Source organism: Centruroides vittatus, unplaced genomic scaffold, assembly GCF_030686945.1.
Source record: "Centruroides vittatus isolate TY-2023 unplaced genomic scaffold, ASM3068694v2 scaffold_450, whole genome shotgun sequence".
NCBI lineage: Eukaryota > Metazoa > Arthropoda > Arachnida > Scorpiones > Buthidae > Centruroides > Centruroides vittatus.
Window position 1 is genome coordinate 712,695 of NW_027122709.1, and position 22,357 is coordinate 735,051.

The following is a 22,357-nucleotide window of genomic DNA, read 5'->3' on the forward strand; positions in this document are numbered from 1 at the left end:
GGTGATGAACTAGACAAGCTAGCCATCCTTGCTGACAAGGTTGCTGAACTTACAGAACCAACCCAACTGGCCAGCATCAACTTAGAAGCCGACAATCCCGTAATCAAAAATCTCGAAATGCAGATTTTAGAACTCACAACGAAGGTTGCAGAACTTAATGTATCGCGTACTGCTCGTCCCCGTTATCGTAGTAGAGAGAGAAACCGACATGACCCGAATTCGAGGTATCGCATTAGTTCACGCCCTCGAGGAAGAAGCCTCAATCGTCAGGGATATTGTTACTACCATGATAAGTTTGGATCAGCCGCTAGGAAATGTCGTTCGCCGTGTTCCTTCGACCGAACTGCTACGATCAGGGAAACGAGTGCAGCCAGCCGCAGTAACGGCCTGTGGGTCCAGCCTGGCTCCTAAATATAGCCGTCTGTTTGTGTATGACAACAAAACTGGCCTAAATTTCTTAATTGATTCTGGAGCAGATTTATCGATCATTCCCAATCGCACTAAGAATCAGCCTACAAAGGTTGAATTGTATGCTGCCAACGACTCTAAAATCTCGACGTATGGAACAAAGGTGCTAGAACTTGACCTCAACTTAAGATGTTCTTTCAGATGGGAATTTACCATAGCTGATGTGCAGAAGCCTATAATTGGTGCAGACTTTTTGGCCAACTTTGGACTCATTCTCGACATACGAAACAGATTACTGGTTGACCCCCTGACTTCCCTTACTACACGAGGAAGATATTATACAGGACCACCTACTTCAGTCAAAACTATAATCAGCAATTCCCCAATGCAGGATATCCTTAAGGACTTTCCACATCTCACTCGTCCTCGACCGTTTTCAGATAAAGTCAAGCACAACACAGCGCATTATATCGAGACACACGGTCCACCCGTATTTGCTAAACCCCGTAGATTGCATCCGGCTCAGCTGCAAGTAGCAAAGCAAGAATTCCAGCACATGATGGAGTTAGGTATATGCAGACCATCAAAGTCCAACTGGGCTTCTCCCCTCCATATGGTGCCGAAGGGCCGTAACGATTGGAGACCTACTGGAGACTATCGTGCTCTGAATAGGATAACTGTTCCCGATCACTATCCAGTGCCACACATCCACGATTTTGGTCAAAGTCTACACGGAGCCCGAATATTTTCCAAGATCGATTTGGTTAGAGCCTTCCATCATATACCAGTTAACCCAGATGATGTGCCAAAGACAGCCATTACAACGCCATTTGGGCTATTTGAATTCGTTTTCCTCCCTTTTGGTCTCTGCAACGCAGCCCAATCATTCCAACGATTCATGCACGAAGTTCTGAAAGGCTTAAACTTTTGTTTTTCATACCTAGATGACATCCTCATTGCTAGCACTTCGTGGGAGGAACATAAGATGCACATGCGGCAAGTGTTTCAACGCCTTGACAAGTACGGTCTGCAAATCAATGCATCCAAGTGTACTTTTGCTGCCCCACATGTATCATTCTTAGGATACATGGTGTCTCCCCACGGCGTTATGCCACTTCCAGAACGTGTATCTGCCATAACTCAACAGAAGCGACCACAGACCCTCAAACAACTGAGAAGGTTCTTAGGCATCTTGAACTTCTATCGTAGGTTCCTACCCCATGCGGCCCATCACCAAGCTCCTTTACACGACCTACTTAAAGGAGCAAAGAAAAACGACCAGCGCGAGATTAAATGGACTGACAATTCGATTCAGGCATTTGAGTCATGTAAGTCACAATTAGCAGATGCCACCTTACTACATCATCCTTCACCAAGTGCTACCCTTGCACTTCACGTCGATGCATCCGATTCTGCTGTGGGCGCTGCCCTTCATCAAGTTACAGCACAAGGTCTCCAGCCACTGGCGTTCTTTTCCCGCAAACTGAGTAACTCTCAGCGTCAGTATTCTGCACACGACCAAGAACTTCTGGCTGTGTATTTGGCTGTGAAACATTTCCGGTTTATGCTGGAAGCACGACAGTTCACCATTTACACAGACCATAAACCATTAACGTTTGCCTTCCAGCAACGACACGATAAGTGTACACCCCGTCAGTTGAGACATCTTGATTTTATAGGACAATTCTCAACAGACATCAGACACATAAAGGGGATCGATAACGTTCCAGCTGATGCTCTTTCCCATATTGAATCAATTAGTAACCCATCTATAGATTATAGCAAAATTGCAAAAGACCAACAGCAAGATCCTGAGCTCCAGTCTCTCCTGACTTCAAGTGACTCATCACTTGTACTTAAGAAGTTTAAACTTCCTGATAGTGATGTCGAAATTTACTGTGATGTATCGACAGGTCGCATTCGTCCATACATTCCGCCTAGTTATCGTCGCACTGCTTTCAACACTGTTCATAACCTGTCCCATCCAGGTGTAAGGAGCTCAACAAGATTGGTAAAAGCAAAATTTGTTTGGCCATCCATCAGTAAAGACTGCCAGACATGGTCTCGCACCTGCATTTCTTGTCAACGGTCGAAGATCCAGAGACATGTCGCTAGCCCTTTGGGAACCTTTCCTATTCCAGACGCTAGATTTTTAAATATTCATATTGACATTGTTGGTCCATTGCCACCTTCCAACGGCTCAACATATTGACTCACAATCATCGATAGATTTTCTCGTTGGCCTGAAGCAATCCCGTTGCCAGATATAGCAGCTGAAACAGTAGCTTCAGCCCTGTACTCAGGCTGGATATCTCGCTTTGGAGTGCCTGCCCAAGTAACATCTGACCAAGGACGGCAATTCGAATCTGGCTTATTTAAATCCCTCACTCAACTTCTTGGTACCCAAAGAGTTAGGACAACAGCATACCATCCAATTGCAAATGGCATTGTTGAACGCTTTCATCGTTCACTTAAAACTGCCATCAAGTGTCACTCTACTGAAAGATGGACGGAAGTGCTACCTACAGTCTTGTTAGGATTACGAACTGCGCTCCGTGAAGACACCAATACTACCGCGGCTGAGATGCTTTATGGCACCAGCCTCCGACTGCCTGGAGAGTTTTTCGTCCCAGGTTTTCAGGACGTCAATCCATGTTCTTTCGTCGAAAAACTCAGGACGATGATGGCAAACTTAAAACCAGTGCCTGTGGTGCACCACTCCTACCACAACCCATTTATCCACAAAGAACTGCAGTCATGTTCCCACATATTTCTTCGCAATGATGCTGTACGGAAGCCCTTGCAGCCTCCATACGATGGACCCTACGAAGTCGTGTCACGTGGTAGCAAGACATTCACTCTATGCATAAAGGGAAAAGAAACTGTAGTTTCTATTGATCAACTGAAACCGGCTTTTATTCTCGCAGCGAGTGAGTCGGACCAGTTATCCCCAACGTCTCCAATGCCAAGACCAGCGCCAACTAGACGTACCACAGACAATCCAGCCCCAACGCAACAAACTACCACACGCTCTGGCCGACATGTAACCTTTCCCGCTCGTTTTGTGTCGCAGACACTGGTGGGGGAGTAGCTGTGGCCGCCAGCGCCAGAGATCCCGAACACTGCCTGGCAACACTTGCCAACGAGATGTTGGCTGGCAACTTGTAGAAAAAGAGGCGCGAAAGTTCGCGGGTTTTTGCCTGGGTGTTGGCCGAGGATGTCGGTGACAGTTCTCACCTTTTTAATAAAGTTTTTTGTTACTGTTCGTGTTTGTCTGCTTAGTTCTAAAGATCAGTAGGATCGAATGACAAACAGCAAAGGTGTAGCCACTGTGCAGAAGACCACTGTTTTTCAGATTGTCTAAATAGAGACAAAAAGGCAATGTGCGTTAATTGTCAGGAAGCAAATAAAAATTTACCAGAGGGAAAGAGATATGCTCCTGATCATAATGCTTTCTTAACAAAATGTCCAATATTACAAAAGACAAAGACAGTAGTTATAATGCAGACAAATTATGGGGAGTAAACCCAACAGTAACACGGATTCTGTCAACTCACTTCAACCAAAAGCTGTAACTTTAAGAATGATAAAAATACTTCAAATTAACGCACAAAAGAGCAAGTTGGCCTGCTCCCTATTGGTTAAGACAGTGAACGATCTGGAGGTGGATCTCATAGTAATACAGGAACCATAAGTAATTGGCAATAATATAGTCAGATTTGGGAGCTGACAAATTCTGCAGAATCAGAGCGACAAACAGCCAAAGTGTGACATAATTGTTTGAAACGAAAAATTAGAATTAGAATTAGCATTAAATTAGAATTAGCAATTAAAATTAGAATTAGCAATGATCCCACAACTCTCAAATGAGAAATTCACTACCGGTATAATATACCAAGACCCACAAATTTACTTAATAAATGTCTATCTTTCCCCAGCAGAAGATGACAAAACTTGTATTAGTGAACTGGAAGATATTATAAGAAAACTGGAATAGCCAGAATATAATTATAATGGGCGATGTAAACGCAAAGTCACCCATATGGTTTAATTCTCTGGAAGACAGAAGAAGGAAAATTTCATATATGATGGATGAAAACAGGATGACTTCAGCAAATATGAGTGCAGCTCCCACTTTCTACACTGCAACAGCAGAGGGTTGGGACAATGTAGGCCTAGTCACTGAAGAACTAGACCACAGAATAGAAAATTGTGAGACTTTACTTATACCTTCAGGGATCAATCACAGGTATCTTATCACAGAAATAAACAATTTTCAAATAGGCAAATACACCAATGGGAGGAGAATATACAGACTGACCAACTGGGATCTATTTAGAGAGGTGTTTGCTAGGAAATGGAGAGAATATGACTTTTGAAAACTTACTACAAACTCAGACATTGATCAGTATGTAACACATACAACTGAAGCAATGCAAACGGCTGGACAGCAAGAAACCAAAATAAAAAATACCATTAAAAAAACGCCTTGGTGGACAAACAAACTAGAGAGGCAAAAAAAGCAGGTCCGGAAACTTAGAAGAAAAATGATCAGAAACACCATTGAAGAAAGAGAATGACTAAAAGAATACTATAAGCAGGCATTTAAAAATTCAAAAAAGAAATAAATAAGGTAAGGTCTGAGGCATGGAAAAAATTTTGTGGGGAAAATTACAAGAACGACCCATAGGATACTCTGTATTAGTTGGTGTTCCGAAATAGGAAGAAAACACACATGCCAGACATCACAGACGAAACCTATAGCCAGAACAATCTCGACATCATCCAGAACATAGAAAAAATTCTACAGTTCCATTTCCCAAGTGACAATCTCGATTCAGACATTGAAATACACAAGTTAATCAGAACTGAGCATGGCCGGTGTAAAACTCGCAACAATGATACCCCCATTCTCCTTTAAGGAAGTCCAAAAGGTGATTCATACTTTTAAAAGTGGGAAATCATCGGGACTAGACAGCATTACAGCAGAAATGGTAAAAGCCACATTCTATGAGATACCAATAGTCTTTGTCTATCTATATAATGAATGTCTGAGAAAGGGATACTTCCCAGACAATTGGAAAAAAGCAAATGTGAAATTCATTCCAAAAACCAAAAATGCATGTAACCTAGACGAGTTTAGGCCAATAAACCTACTCCCGGTATTAGGGAAAAATCGTAGATGGCTTAATAATCAACAGAGTCTATCATCAGCTACAAAAGAATAACAAACTAAGTGACCGTCAATTTGGATTCAAAAAAGGGCATTCTACAATCCAAGCAGCCCTCAGAGTCAAGAATTTCATCAAGAATGCTTGGGAAATGGGTCAACTCTCCATGCTCATTTCAATAGACTTCAAAAAAGCTTTTGATTTTCTATGGTGGCCGAGCATCTTCAAATGCTTGAATGAGGCTGAATGCTCCACCAATATTCAAGTGATTCTAAGAAACTACTTATGCAACAGGATGGCAGGATACTACTCCAACAACATTACAATTGAAAGAAAGGTTACCAGAGGTTGCCCACAAGGTTTGAGAAGTGGGCCAGGCCTCTGGAACCTGGGCTTTGACAGCCTGCTAGAAGAATTCATTGAAAGGGAAGATACAAAAATATAGGCTTTTGCCGATGATGTTATATTGATGATTTCGGATAAAAACTGTGACAAACTAGCAGAAAAAGGCAATAAAGCAACAGGGAAAATAGCTGAGTGGAGCCAAAAACATAAACTTCAGATTAACTATATGAAATGTGAAATACTGGTGAGTACAAAGAAGATAGGGAAAGGACAGTTAAAGAGACAAGTCGAAATATACATAAACGGGAATAAGATAAAAAATGTCAATGAGATGCAGTATCTAGGAATTTATTTTCACAGGGCCCTTACCTGGAAAAGTCACATAAACAAAATTCATCAAAATATGCTCCAAAAAATAAATATACTTTTGCAAATATCTCATAATGTTTGGGGTTTCAACTACAAATCTACAAAGTTAATATATAAAGCGGCAATCGAGCCGACAATTCTATACGGGATACAAGTGTGAGGGGCTAGCCGGAGACAAAGAGTCTTGATAGTACTCGTTGCCACTTACTTGGCAGCTAATCGTTTGATCAGCCCTCAATCATCAACAGATGGCTTGTATGAGTGAAAAAAAAATGCGAAGAGAGATGATCTCATAATCACCCATTTCCTACGTCAGGCTCCCAACACCAGCTAGGGTAATTAAAACACGCGTTCTAACTCGCGTTCTCTTCTATATATAGATATCTGTGACGTCCAAGTGACGACGTCTGTACAAATCATAAAAGGGTTATGTTTACAAGTGGAGCGTTGCGTGAGTGGTAAATTGTCTGAACTTAATAAATGAGAGAAGTCGAATAAACAACACAACAAATATTTAATGAATAAATGAAACAAAGTATATACATATCTCTAAATATAACATAAGGTAGCATTTGGAAGTACACAATGGAATTAGATGAGCTTATCTCTAACTATACCTAATTCTATGCCTCGCGTAAATGCTATATGAGAGAGAGAGAGAGTTTACAAACATTTTAAATTTATACTACCTTCTCTTGCTTGTTCTTGTCTTGAATGATTTTGTGTCCGTTATATTGGAAGAGGATCGTGAATCTATGTGCACATCATACAGTATAGTTGTCTTCTATATGACCAACACTGTGCATAACTTCATATGACAAATTCGGGTCTTATTGAACTGAGTGCTTCGTATGGTGGTTTCGTTTGAAGAGCTACCTTGTTATGGTAGATTCATTGGAAAAGCTACCCCGAAAGGCAGGAAGAAAGCTTCCTTTTATAGGACCAGATGGCTCTAGTAGACAGCCAAGTACTTGACAAGCAACAGTATAGTCCAGATTTAGCCCCCTTGGATTTTCATTTATTGGGACCTTTAAAGAAATTTTTGGCAGGGAAATACTTTATGGATCAGGAGGAATTGGAAAACACACTATTCTGGACTACTTCAAGCAACTTGACAAGCAACAGTACTGTGAAGGGATGTTCAAACTAGTGTCATGCTGGGATAAATGTTGCAACGTTTACGGAGATCATGTCAAGAAATAAACAAAAGTATTTAGTTTTTGTGGAATGTATTAAATATTTTCTTTAATTATAAATATCAGTGTAATTTTGGCATGTACCTTTAATATCAGACACTTCCTCATCTTTGTGTATTTTTGCAAAAAGGAAACAACCTAGGAATTCCTTGGCATGTTGGTTTACATTTCTTAAAGAACATCCAATGTTTGACCAATGAGGAGTTTTGTAATTTTTAAATCTATAATTAATCTATGTAAATCTACAAATCTATATATATAATCAAGACGTGTTGACAATAATAATAATAATCAGCACAGAGCCCAAATGGTTAGGAGTTGAAAGTTGGAATTTGGTACACAGTTAGGGTATGTCACGAGAACGCACACTAAGAAGGGATTTTTCGAAATGCCTCCCCGTGGGGGAGAGGGACAGGATTAAGGTTTATCACTTTCATCAACAATGGAAGTGTTACATAACAATGGAAGTGTTAAGAGAAAGCGATGTGCAAGACGCAGATGCAGTTTTTTTCGTTTTTGCAGGAAATTGAACATATTTTTCGACCCGTCTAAAATTCTCTAATTGTTCTGTTAACAGGGGGACCCAATTCTTGCATTCTGTGAAAACGGGTAAGGTTGACTATAATGTAATAGTCTTAATCTTCGCTATCGTTACTTTTGCCTGAGCAATGCTGGGCTACCTGCTAGTATATATATATATAAATTTTTTTTTTAATTCTAATTAATAGGAATACTTAGTTAATATTTTTTTCTGCTTGCATAATACTTAATTCTTATTTTTAATGGTACATATAGTTTGTAGTTTAGCCACAAGACCAGAAGTATTGAAATAGCAAACATTTTCTTAAAAGATACTAAAATTAATTTATAATTTTGTTATCTTTTAGATAATAAGATATTTTTTTATAAACCTAGCTACTTAGATAGGTAGAATTTTTAAGAAACCTACTTAGAAAACAATGACAAAAATGAAAAAGATATGGTAACCCACATGTTTAAATATATATGGTATCATACAAAAACAGTTCCATATAGAATGCAACACTTCTTTTCAAAATTATTTTAATAAAATAATTAGCTCCTTCACATTTGACCCAAAGACTCTTTGGAGTGTTATACCTAAATTTTCCAGACAGGTTCTGTGTAAATCAACTGTTGTACTGGATCAACAGGTTTATGAAGTATACAATAATTTCAAAAATAGGTCTACTAACATTCTACCAAAGGCCGATTTCAAATCACACATCACTCAGATATCAACATTCTATTTTTTTTTTTTTTTTTTTTTTGTAATGTGATTGATGCAATAAATATCCTAAAAACTTCTAACTTTAATACTTCTTGTAGAATAACATCAGATGGTAATTAAGTTTAAAATATTAAAAATTGAAGCCACAGTCTATCAAAACAGGAATTGTCATTTATTCAATTTCAAAGTTCCAGAATACATTTTTTAATTACCATTAGGTGTTGTTCTGTAAAATATTATTCTACAAAGATTCATCACCAGGGATGGCTGAAAATTTACATAAACCAAAACTTGCTTCTAATGGATATAAGTTCTACAGTCTCCAAGTTGTAAGAATGGAAAATGAAAGACGTCTGTGGCATTATGCTTCTAATTTTAAAACTTTTGTTTTTAATTGGATTATTTTTTTCATTGTTTTTAAAGGGAAGAATGTAATTTTGATGGCCAAGTACCTACAAGAAAAGGTCAGTCATCAAAAATTTATTCCGGAACTTTGAAATTGAATAAATGATGATTCCTGTTTCAATAGACTGTGTCTTCAATTTTTAATATTTTAAATTAAATATTCTAACTGTAGCCCAGACTATATACCTACTGTCTTCTATAAAACATTAAAATCCACATCTACAGCCATATTATACAGATTATTCACAAAATTTGCCAAATTCAATTATGTACGCCTCTTCTATAACCTTCATTCCAAAAACGGATAAATATTTATGTCATCCTATTACCGTATTCCTTACTCTGCTCAAAATATTCAAAATTTGTGTTTACCAAAAGATAAACCCTATAATTTATTCAAAACTCTTACTGTTTTAACATTGTGTGCTTTGTCACCACTCCACTTTTACCAATCTACTCACAACTCTATCAGTAATTATTGATAATTTAGAAAGGAAACATCTTGTTTGTCATTTATTTAGACATTAGCTGGGCTTTTGACTGTTTTCCTATACATTCTTCTTTCAACCCTCCGCGAGCATTTTGACGTGACCCTGTCTGTCAATTATGGCTCAATAGCTACCTTCTATCACATACTTAATTCAAAAAATCACCTATTTTAATTTTATTTTAGATTTTGCCCCAATTTATAGTATACAACAGGGATTGGTACTAAGTTGTCTTTTACATAAATAACATTCTTGGCCAACTCAAATCTACTATAATTGCTTACACGGATGACATAAAACTAATAAATCATAACCTCGACATTCTACAACAAGACCTACATCATTTGACAGATCTTTTCCAAAAATATAATCTCAAAATTAATACACAAAATTTATTTAACCTTAAATTTACTTTGTAATGTACCCTGTACTTATCTGAATGTCGCCAGGTCCAGATTGGGACTTCCAATTTTCAAAGAGTGCATAAAATATTTCAACTAGTTACTTTATCATGAATATTTTAGTGGTAATGTACAGTCAGATTGACTACACTTGAGAATACCGAAGCAAAATTTGTGCAATACTAATGTGTTTTAACTCCTTTCTACATACTATCCATTTCATAAAGATCATACTTCTCATACATCACATTTCTTGTAACATGTCAAAAATTGAAAATTCACTACACAAAGATTTTAACCATTTTAAATACATTTGTAAACTTATCCTTTATAATTCTTAATGTTAATATTTTTGTCTTATTGTAATCATTTCCTTCTTTCGTGTTTTTTGCTTGCTTTATTTGTATTTTATGCATTTTATTTTATTTATTCACATTCTGTTGTTAAACGGGGACGAAATCATATGTCGTATGCATGCCATTTCCAACTGTAATTGTGATAAATAAATAAATATGATGGTATTGCTTTTTCACAAGATATAGTGAAAATATTTGTCTAATATATTTTTTAAAGTAATTATCTATTTACATAACAGATCCAAAAATAAATATATATTTATAAATATTAATTGCTAACTTTTATATTGATACACTGGCATTATATTAATGTAGGACTAGAAATTTTTCTTATATTGAATAATTTTATATATTATCTTATTGAAGTTGAATGAGAGTCCAAGAAAGTTATATTTTTCATATAAAAATATACATAAAAAGTGAACATTAAATTTTATACTAGTGCAATTATATATAAACTAAATCACACTTTATGGAGGTAATTAATTGTTTAAAACAGAAGCTACAGCTGGTTTCATTCACTACTGTAAACTAAATCAATAAAATAAAATGGCCATTTCTGCTATGACTAATCTTTTTCAGACAGTTACAGTTATGGAGGAGAATTATTTTATTTGTATGTTAAGATTCCTTTCTTTTATTAATGGAATAATTATCTGGATTTTGATATTTTGGCAATTATCAATGCAGTTTATTCAGTATTGGATGTTGTGTCTGACGAGCTATGGATTTCGATGTTGGGAGTTTATTAAAATTAAACTATTTAATGAATACGAATTCTCGATACTTGTCATATTGGTATGGTTTTCGTTTTGTCAAATTATAAAAATAAGAAATGTATTTTTTTCTTTAAGAAAGAATTTAGCTGTTTATAAAAATCAATATTTATTTTTATCCTTAAATTATACTGCATTTAAAATGAAAAAGAAGAAAATATATTAATGCTGTAGTGAAAATTTTAAAAGTAATAATTAATGTAAAATAGAATGATTAAAACTTTAGTTCTTAAACTACATTTATAATTAATTAATTATTATTGAAAGAAAATTTGAAGGTATTGATGTAACAGGAAAATTATTTTTCTATTATGTTAAAAATAAATCATTGTTTTTTAAAAATTATAAATATATATACTGCATCTTTAGAAAAATTATTTCAGCGTTAAAGCTCTGTAATTAAAGTTTTAAAATGAACGAGAAAAATAAAATAATAGGGAAGCACCTTAAATAATTAGTTTAAAATTTTTATCTACACTTCTAATTTTTTTAATAGTACTTCTGATGAAATTTCAAAGATTGTTTTAATTTTCCTAACTTTTGTGATCAGGTACTGTAGTTTAAGACTCTTTTAATGTTTAAGTATTTCAACAGTATTTTATTTACAAACTATTTAGAAAAAATAACATATATATATATTTAGTTATTTATAACAATTGCAGTTTATAAATAGATATACAAGTATCCCTTGTATAACAGAGTAGTTATGTTCCAAAAAAGTGCAGTGTTATGAAAATTGGTGCTATACAAAACAAAAGATTAATGCAAAACATAGGGTTATGTTCCAGAAGTTAGCAAAAGTATACTATTCTTTTTAGTTACTAAGGGAAATATGTTTATTAAAGCAATCAATAATTAATTAACAATCACAATTAAAAGTACTGTATTATGCATTAATATTAATTTTAGTTAAACGAGAGCATTTTCTTTTCACAAAGTATCATCATCGTCTCACCTTTTTTGTTCATCTTTATCAGAAGTATCAGCAACATTTTCATATTACTTTCCTGGCTGTTATAACAGGAAAGGTATGGCAATTGGTCAAAAAATGACCCACCCAGGATTTTTACATTTTTGGACTCGGGATACCTTGAAACGAAGAGAAATGCAAAAAAATTTGGGAGTAATTTCTATATGTATGGATGTTTGTATGTGGGGAGGGCACAGTTTTGTTCACATTCTTTGAAGCTTAATAACTCCTGTGCTTTTTGTCAAAAATTTCTGAAATTTTTCATGGAGGTTTGTGTATTAGGGGGATCGATGTTATTAAATTTTGATGGTTACAGGTTGAGGGGGTGGGGAGATAATGGGGGTCATGTGTATCTCCAGTAGGGTTGGACTTAATGACAATTTTACTCATTGTTAGCATTTACAATTTTTTATAAAACTCTCTCTTACCCTTAAAATTAAGTTTTATGCCAAATTCAAATTGGATTCCTGTATTTGAATTATATGATTGTTTTAAGAGAGATTTAGTTATTGTTATCAAACTGCAAAATTTTTAAATATATAAATAAGATGAAATTTGTGTATAAAATATCATTTGGTAAAGAAGAATGTAAATCTGAACACAATATAAGAAATTAGCAGATTTTTATTGAATTTAGTTTTATATATTATTTATATTTAAGTACATGCAAATGGAAGGTGTTTGATATTATTTTAAATAAAATATCTTTTTTAATTTTTAGGAATCTTTGATGGGTACAGGAGAAAGTTGTGAGGTCACTGAATGTATTACAGAAAATCCATCTGTAGAAATGGGAGAATCATTAGGAAAGCAGAAATCATCAGAATATCCTACTGATTTAAGTGATACTACCGAATCTGAGATGGATGGACTGGATGGTAAGTTTATTTTTATGAAGCTTTTATTTTGTTTTTTAAATATCTGAGTAATTTCTTATCAAATGATTGAAGATGCGTTGTACTTAAATTGCTTAAAATTAGAAGCAATGATAATTTAATCTATTCTATTTATGATCTGTTTATAACCAAATTTACAAATACATTTATTTTGTTCCAGATTGACATAAGATATAACTTTTACAAATAGACAAAATTTACCAAAATATATATAAAAATTGATAGTTTTTTTAACTACCAGAAATATTGCTGGAAATAAAAAAGTCTATTAAATCATAAAAGTGTAGTTTAATATGTTATAACTGTTACTAAGGAGCAGAACTTAGTTAAAAGAATAGGTTTTTAATTTTATCCCATGTTTCCCTTGTTGGAATTATAACAGGAGTTGGAGTCATGTAAAGCAATAAGATTTAAGTTACTTAAATATGCTTTTTTTATTTACTAAAGTAACAGGAGTTTTAGTTTTTGGTCAAACTCCTGTTACTTTAGAAAATATAAAAGCATATTAACTAATTTAAGTTTAAAAATCATATCTTATTATTTTCTTAGATTTTGTGCATATTTTATATTTCATATGTTGATATCATGATAGATTGCAATAACTGATTGCTGATGAATCATTGCTGTTGTGCCCTGTGTAGCTAATTAATTAAAATTGCAATGAGTAATTAATGTATATAGATATATTGTGCTTACATTTATTATTAATTTTGAAATATTTGATCTCTTTTTACATCAAAATAACCAACCACATTTATCAATGAAAACAAATGAACAAATTTTTGGTCCTATTAAGTTATGGCAATGCAACACTTAGGCAATCTGCCTAGGGGAGATGCCTTCTGGGAGGTCTTTTTAAGGGTAACTGATAACTATTTAGGTGTTACAGATGTGGAGAAAACCCAGAAAACTCCACGTGGCCAGCCCATCCTGGCGAAGCGCAAACCCACAACTGAACTCTCAATGTTCAGGGAACAAAACCACTTGGCCACTGGTGGCCCACCAAGATTTGAAGCTGCATTTTATATCAATTGGTCAATAATAAATAAAATTTCTATAAACTAACTTTAATGCTTAAGTATGTGAAATTAATTCTTTACTACTGGGATTACAAACTATACTTTATATTAAATATTTCTTTAAACTCTGCAATCTTGCCTTTGTAGATGTATGAAAACACTCAGCAATTCAGTGATACAGAAACAGAAATCTTCACTTTATTTTATCTGTTTGGTTGCATACATTGTTAAATGCATTTTGGGCCAATTTTTCATTTTACAGCCCTCCTCTGTAACTGTAAAATTATTTAAAATATATGTGAATACAAAGTTGTTTAAAAAAATATTTTTTTTTTATGCGGTCAATAGGGACCGCATAAAAAAAGTTTCACATAGAAAATAACTCAAAACCGTACGAAATAGAATTTATTGACAACAGATGTCAGCACTTGACTGCATCGTCTCGTCTATCATCTGTTTTACATATTTTTGTCCAGGTGGTGTTTTGTTGACTTAAAAAATAAATTATTTCATTTTTTGCATATTCATGCAATAATATTACTATAATAAGCTCATTTATGCTATAACAAGTTTATTTAGCTATAATAAGTCAACGTGAGACATGATAAATCGCACGAGACTAGTCGCCAACTATACCACACAAAAAAATCGCACAAAAAGACCGCATAAAAACAGGTTTGACTGTATATCATTTTCATGATGTAAGATTTTTTAATATAATTTTTATCTATCATACATCCTGTCTGTATTGTATAAAGTATATGATAAATATCATGATTGTTTGCATTTAAGACTTACAGTGGCTTCATACTTTTTTAATCATTTACCTAAAGTTCTACCTGTTTCTCCTATATAATAATATGGGAACTGACATGTGCATTGTAATCTATAAACTATGGTGGCATTGTTTGTTTTTCCTTTTTTATTTTTGTGCTGTTATTTTTAAGAACTGTACTTTTTAAATTTATTGCATAATATAGGGTAATATGTATATTAAATTTGCATATTTTATTTGAACATTTTAAAAAAATACTTTTAATTTAAGGAAATTTCATGTAGATTACTTTCTTTATTATATTTTTTACATCATATCTGTGAAGAAGAAAGTGATTGTATTGTTTTTTTATATATTAAATTTGGGTAGTTATTTAATACATATTTTTTATTAACTTTTATTATTTCTTGCATTATGCATTATAGTTTCTTTTAATTTTGTATCTGGGTCCCAGGGTGGCAACTCAACATTCTTAAGGCCGACTAACTTCATCTGGTGGGGCTGCAGATTAACAGTCATGATAATGGCGGCCTGCCTCATGGCAATTACATTGTCCTAGGCTTCGTAAATAAAATTCTTAGATCATTCTAGATGCTGAAATGTAAATTCAAACAATAAAGATGAATTGAATGATGCATGTAATCAACTTCATAAATTGTAGTTTCGCACACTGACTGAGTGATTATTGTGAACATTACTAAAAGGATTACATTGAAGTAGTAGTGGCCATCTTTACATATTACTTAATTAAGGATTTATACAGCATGGCCCAGCAGACATCTCAGCAGGAGTCCAAATTCTGAAGGTTGCGGAGGTTGGTGGGTCATCGAGACCAGGTAATGTTGGGCATACTCACTCGAATGGTGCTAGAGGTCTGCAGCATGTAAGTTGGTCACCTACCTGACCTGTCTTGAAACACAGATCGAAGAATCTAACATGTGCGTGAGTCATTGGGTCATGAGTCATAGTCTTGAGAGCTTCAATGTGGGTTTGTTGCAGGACACTAGTTTTTCAGTGAACAAAGCCTCCCAGATAAAAATGACTTGACAGTCCATACATAGTGCCAACATGGTGGTGTCAGTGTTATATATCTGAAAATTCTTAGATCTATTAATAGTTGGTTGTTCAAGTTTACTCTTTTTTATTGGTAGGTGTTTGGAGAAATTCAAGAATTGACACTAAGTAATGAACTGGATGGTTAGAATTATGTTTCAGTCTGATCATGGTGTAATGGTAAAATAAAAACAGAGATTGGCACTAAAAGTTGGTAGATAGCACTGCAGTTAATATTGACAAAACTAATTTATTTTTTAAAATATGCTAAATATTTAAATAAAATTTTTTTTAAGTGTTTAAATTTATTAATGTTAAAAGAATAATGCAGAAACTCTTTAATTAATGTGTAATTAGCAAAAAAGTAGGAATCAAAGTATGGTGTAAGCAGTGGGTTGCTCTAACAGTTAAGAAAACTAAATTGCTAGATGATGCACAAGTGCCTGACATATTTGTCCCATAGACTTAACATTGTACCTTTGCCACTCTGTAGTGCCTGAACCATTACACCTTTCTCAAATCTATCTTCAATGGCATCATCTATGGGATAAGAGCTTTAAGTTGACATATGAACCATAGTTTTAGCCCTCACTATTTACTCAAACTAAGTCTTACAGACTCAAACCATCTTTTAATTAATATATAGATAAATTATATCATGTAGTGTTTTAATTTCTTAACATATGTTTCTATTGTATTTGAATGGAAATGTTAAAAGCATATTTTGCCAGTTTTAACGGAATATTAAGGTATATATATATACTAAATGTTTATAGGACCTAAAGTTTTTCTCCTTAGTTATTATGTACATTCATTGACAAAAAAAAGTTAGGCATCAAGAAAGAATTGATCAATTACTACAAAACTTGGTATGTGACTATGTCTCAGACAGAGTTTGTAAATTACATGGCTTACATTGGCAACACAGCTGTAATACTGCCAAAACTGCCTCAAAATCATCACTCCACTATCTTACATTGAAAATTCTAAAAATCTTTTTATATCTGTTATTTCAAGGTCTTTGAATGCCGGGCTTGACTAGCACACGACACGGTCAAAGACATTATGCTCAGTTGACGGAAAGACTGTATCATTGGGCTGAAGGAAGTAGGATAAGGAGGATGGCCATTTTGCCAAATTTTATACCATCTTCACCATTATGACCTGACTGAAATGCTGTTGGGAACAGCAGATACTTTACAGCACACATACACAATGGGCAGACTCTGGACACTCAGACAGCTTGCTAGGAGAGATGACAATCTGTTCATGGCACAAACAGCTACAATGGCATCTTTGTCTACCATTCAGAGATGTGGAAGTCTCACTACAGAATTTTCTCTCTTCTTGTATCATTGGCAGTCAACTAACAGAGGCATTTGCATGCCTGGTTATTGCTATGCATTCTGCTCTTAGTATCCCAAAATTGTTGGCTTTGTTTGCCATTTTGCTGTGACAGAAGCCTAGACTGCTACAGTCCTCTAGTGTATTATCTTTAGCAATAAATCCTTGTTTCTGTTTGAGAATAGAGGCTTAACACTGTAATAGAATGATCTAATGTTGAGTGTGGCAAGCATTGACAAGCATTTCAGTCTTGCCTTTACTGATGAGCAGTAGATAATCTGCAGTGACACTTAACTTGCACCCAGTTTAAAGTTTATTTTAAAACACAGATAACACATGTCGTTTGCAGAAAATTGTGGTAAGATAGTATTTCTCAACTTTTTTAAGCTCAAGGACTAGTCAAATGTTTGAAAAGATTCAATTGGCTACATAAGTTTTTTTAAACTTATGTGGATATTACCAACATTTGGGACATTCTGTGCCATTTATAACATAATAAATATAAAAGCATGTTTTTAATATGTATGGAAACAATTAATTATAAATTAGAAGTAAACTACTAAAAGCGAATTATTATTGAACTAAGTTTTAATCTTTATTAATGCTTGTGGTTCACTTGCCCCATTATCTTGGACCACAGGTCGAGAAATGCTGTTGTAAGATATTATTTACTTGTTTTCTATTTAAATAAGAAAATACACACAATTAATTATATTATTGATTGCAAAAATTTAATTATTATAATGAATAATGATTTATCTGTCAGAAAATTTGATTTTTATACAATTAACAATGAAATTTAATTAGATTTGTAGGAATTTAACATGATGCCACAATTAAAACCTCATAAAATGAAGATTTGTTGACAACCAGTTATTAGTTAAAATGATTAACTTACATATAAAATAAATAGTTTTAAATAATTTTGTTGAAATATTGCCCAAAATATTGTTAGTTGAATTTGTTTTTAATCAAATTAGAATATATTAAATCCATTTCATATAAGAATATTTTAGTTTTATGTATTAATTGATTTTTGTTGTTTTTCTGTAGCTGGAGAAATTCACTGTACGGGTCATAATCATGAAGGAAAAGAAATTATGGATTCTGTGTTTCCTATACCTGTTGATCAGTTATTTACACTATTATTTACGGGTTCAAAGTTTTACCATGATCTGTTAGAATCAAGGAAGACTTATGGTAAATTTTTAAAACCAATTCTAATTTTATTGTAAACATGTTGATATTCTCCTTTATCAATGGAAGTGTGTGTGAAGGAGTGATTTCACATACACTTTCACTGGACCCCAAAAAAGTTTTTGTTCATTATAAAAAAAACTCAGGAATTTTATATTTAGTTTTGTTATATTTAATTCCACAAAATAAGAAAATTTGAATAAAAATAGTTCTATTCAGACGTATTATTTTTACAAAAAAAATAACGTGTTATGTAAATAGTTTTTTGTTGTTTTATTTCTTTTTTTATTATGCGTGTAAATAAATAAATAAATATATTAATTAATTAATGTTCAATTAATTTAATTCTTTTAAAGATTTATGTAAAAATATTTGTTTTTGATTTTTAAATGTCACTTAATGTCTTCATTTAGTGTTTAATATAGAATATATTTATAGGTATAAGGATCATCCAAAAATGGACATGTGTCATGTTTCATTGGGCAAAGCAGCAATTGGTGGGAAACCTTATGAGTGGGTAAGCTCAACATAGGCAAAACATGGGCTGCATTAACTATTGATGGGAATAGGTGTTATCTCCATTAATTGTCAGATTAATGTTAAGTTAGTTTCAATGGAAGCATCCAGAATCAAACAATGGGTGGTAGTTTGGTATTCAGTAGCTGAAGGAAATAAGAATGTTGATATCTGTAGATAAATGAAGCACATTTTTAGTGAACACTGTTTAGGACAAAAACCAGTGAATAAGTGGTGCAAGAGTTACAGAAAAGGCCACAAGTCAATTCAGGATAAACCAAGACCAGCTACACGTTGTAATCTCTGCTGCATCAATGGTGCAAACAATCATCCACAAACACCTCCAATTCATAAAAGTCTGTGCACAATGGGTGCTGATAAATCTTACTGGAGATCACAAGATTATGTGAATGTTGCTGAGTCTATGGCACCTGACATGCTATAATGAAGACCCTGAGTTTTTTTTTTTTGTATTATTGAAGGGAATGAGACATGGTACACTCCCAAAATGAAGAACATGAGCAAGCAATGGAAACTTGATCCTTCCCAGCACAACATAAGTCCATAACGATGCCCATTACCGGAAAAGTGATGTTGACTTCTTTTGATTGCTGTGAACTGCTGGTGGTTGACTTTATGCCACCACATACAACAACCAATTCAGAATGCTATTGCAAAACTGTTATCACTGCACAAAACAATAAAGTCAAAATGCTCAGGATTTTGCTCTTAAAAAGTCATCTTGCTTCATGATAATACCTGTCCCTTATACCAAGTTCAACCATTGCCACTAGGTTTCTCATTTCATTAAAAATATTAAAAACGAAAAAAAAACGAAAGAAATGTGTTAATTTTGAAGAAAACACTTCAAAGTACAATTTCCTTTTTCTCGCCTTAGCGCGAAACTTGACACTGATGAGTCATTGTTTACACAGCTGGATGACCTTGAGAACAGCTGGTGTCGTGTTTCGCGGGACATTCTCATGAAACTCTCGGGAGGAGAAGGGTAAAAAGTAGGGTGAATACTAGATGGCTGGATATTTCAAAACTTTTTTTTTTAATTACGATTTTTATTGAAATTTCCGACCCCCCCGACTTAATTACACGTAATTATAAAAAAATCTATTAATTAAAAAAATTAAAAAACTATTGGATGTTGTTTTTTACATCAGAAAATAGCTTTAAATAACTTTACCGAAGTAAAATCGGTGCGCTAGAAGTTTAGAAGGATAAATAAAGTTCTATAAAAAAATCCCATAAAAAAACAATTAAGCGTTAATTGCCCGTCATTAAGGGTTAATTAAAATCGCAATAAAATTTTTTCGCGCGGGAAAAAATTTTTCAAAAAATTTGGGGTCTGAAAATACATCCGAAAGTCCAAAAAAACATTTTTTTTTTGCCGATTTTTTTTCTCCGAGGGTCTAAAACACCATTTTCTGTGTAACGCTATGTAAACCGATCGAACTCAGTTCGATTGCGGGTACGAAGGGGTTAAAAAGTCATCTTGCTTCATGATAATACCTTCCCTATATACCAAGTTCAACCATTGCCACTAGGGTTTCTCATTTCCTGGTCCTTTGCTTGTTCTGGGATTTCGAGAAAAAGTGAACTGTTTCCCAGGATTCCAGGAAATCCCAGGATATAATTAATTATTTTTAAGATATAAAATAAATCTTGAACTCAAATGATATAATTATTTTTCTTTTTTTTTTTAAAGTAATTTAATATGTTCTGCAACCTCCAAAATAATAATAATGATTCTGTGTAAAATATGTATTAAAAATTTTCTTTGAATTACATAGAAATTTTTAGAAATAGAAAAAATTTATTAAAGTTTGTTGGAAACTGCTTACAACAAAAACAAATTGCCTTTGAGTTGAAAATTTAAAGAAAAAAATGAACGTAGATCAAACTTCTAACTTAGAAGGTATTTTTATTTTTTAAATAAAACATAATACAAAATATTATTGTAAATTTTTATAAGATTTTAAAAACAAAGATGGTCAATACTCTTGTCACTCAATCTGGTTCTTATTTTAGTAATGAAAAATCCCGCTACCGAGAATGCCCTTTCCGAATTAATTGATGTGGGTGGAATCATCTTTAATGCATTTAAGAGAAGACAGATGATGTGTGTTTTTTCACTTGTAGCCTGGAAGATTTCTAGTTCGTTTTTGAGAGGCGTTGCGGTACTTTTGTTCTCTACTATTCTTGATTTGTCTACCTTGGCCTCTTTAACACGTTGACTGCCATCTACGAGATGACTCGTAGTTACCGTTTCTGCCTAGGACGCCACCTACGAGTTATATCGTAGTTTGTTTCCTTGCCATATTTGTGCAGCTACGATGTAATTCGTAGTATATCAGTGTAAATATGAATAGATAGCTTCAGGGGCAAGAACAAAAAATCAAGTTTGGCTTACATGAACAGAACATTTATTAATAAATGAACAGAAAATATAATCATAAAAAGTTTATTCAAAATCGAAAGCAAAACAATATTTTTATTGTTTGTGATAATTTATAAAACAGAAATATAAATTTAAACGAACAGAAAATATTATAAAATGTTTATTTAAAATCAAAAGCAAAACGATATTTTTATTGTTTGTGATAATTTTTAAAACAATCTTCTACGCAAAGGGCTGGCTTCTCAAGACAGATTGGACAGAAATAACGCGTTTCTCGGCGTTTTTTAGCTTTGGTACAAATTCGACATGGCTTTGTCAGATGATGTTTTTTCTGAGTAGATGGGATACTCTGTAAATAGTGGAGCTTCTGCAATTTAATTTTTTTTGAAACTGGTTGAATCTCTTCTCCAATTAACGCTTTGACGAATGCTTCTCTAAACTTTATAAGTTTTATTTTAGAAGAAGTTGCTTTTTGAAAGAGTTTGTGCGCATTATGTATATATATTTCTATAATATGTAATGCAACCTTTTTGGGCCATCTAATAGTCTTTCTTAGAGCTGTGTAGTACGATAGCATTTGATCTGATCGTCAATGCCAGACATTCTATGATTATAATCTCGAATTATATTCGGTTTCATCGAACATTTTCCATTGCGATTGAACACCTCTACCATTTCAACAACGTGCATGTTTGAAATGGTAAGGACTTCTCGTTTGTCTTTCCATTTACATACAGTAACAGGGATGGGCAACCTTTTTCTATGTAAGGGCCACATTTGAAACTTCTGAATTAACGCGGGCCGCACATAAGAAAAAAATAAAAAATACGGGTAAATCACAAATATTTATTCATAAATTAACATAGGTATACTGTACTTAATGTGACTGCTGGAATTGATGCGAATGTAATATATCAGATATATTTGGCTGAATATTTGTCATTGCTAATTTTAAATTATTTTTTAGATGAGAGTCTGTTAGCCGATTTCTTGTTTTACTTTTCACTAAATTC

General features: G+C 33.6%; 1 protein-coding gene across 4 annotated transcripts in view; it reads left to right on the forward strand.

Annotated features, from left to right (window-relative positions):
* LOC136989217 (protein Aster-B-like) overlaps nucleotides 1–22,357 on the forward strand; it is a 131,265-nt gene that overhangs the window by 84,374 nt on the left and 24,534 nt on the right. For all 4 annotated transcript variants that reach the window (XM_067287309.1, XM_067287312.1, XM_067287311.1 and 1 more), the window contains 2 exons: nucleotides 12,856–13,012; nucleotides 18,275–18,421. In XM_067287309.1, the coding sequence (XP_067143410.1) occupies nucleotides 12,856–13,012; nucleotides 18,275–18,421 (304 nt within the window). The remainder of the gene's footprint in view (nucleotides 1–12,855; nucleotides 13,013–18,274; nucleotides 18,422–22,357) is intronic.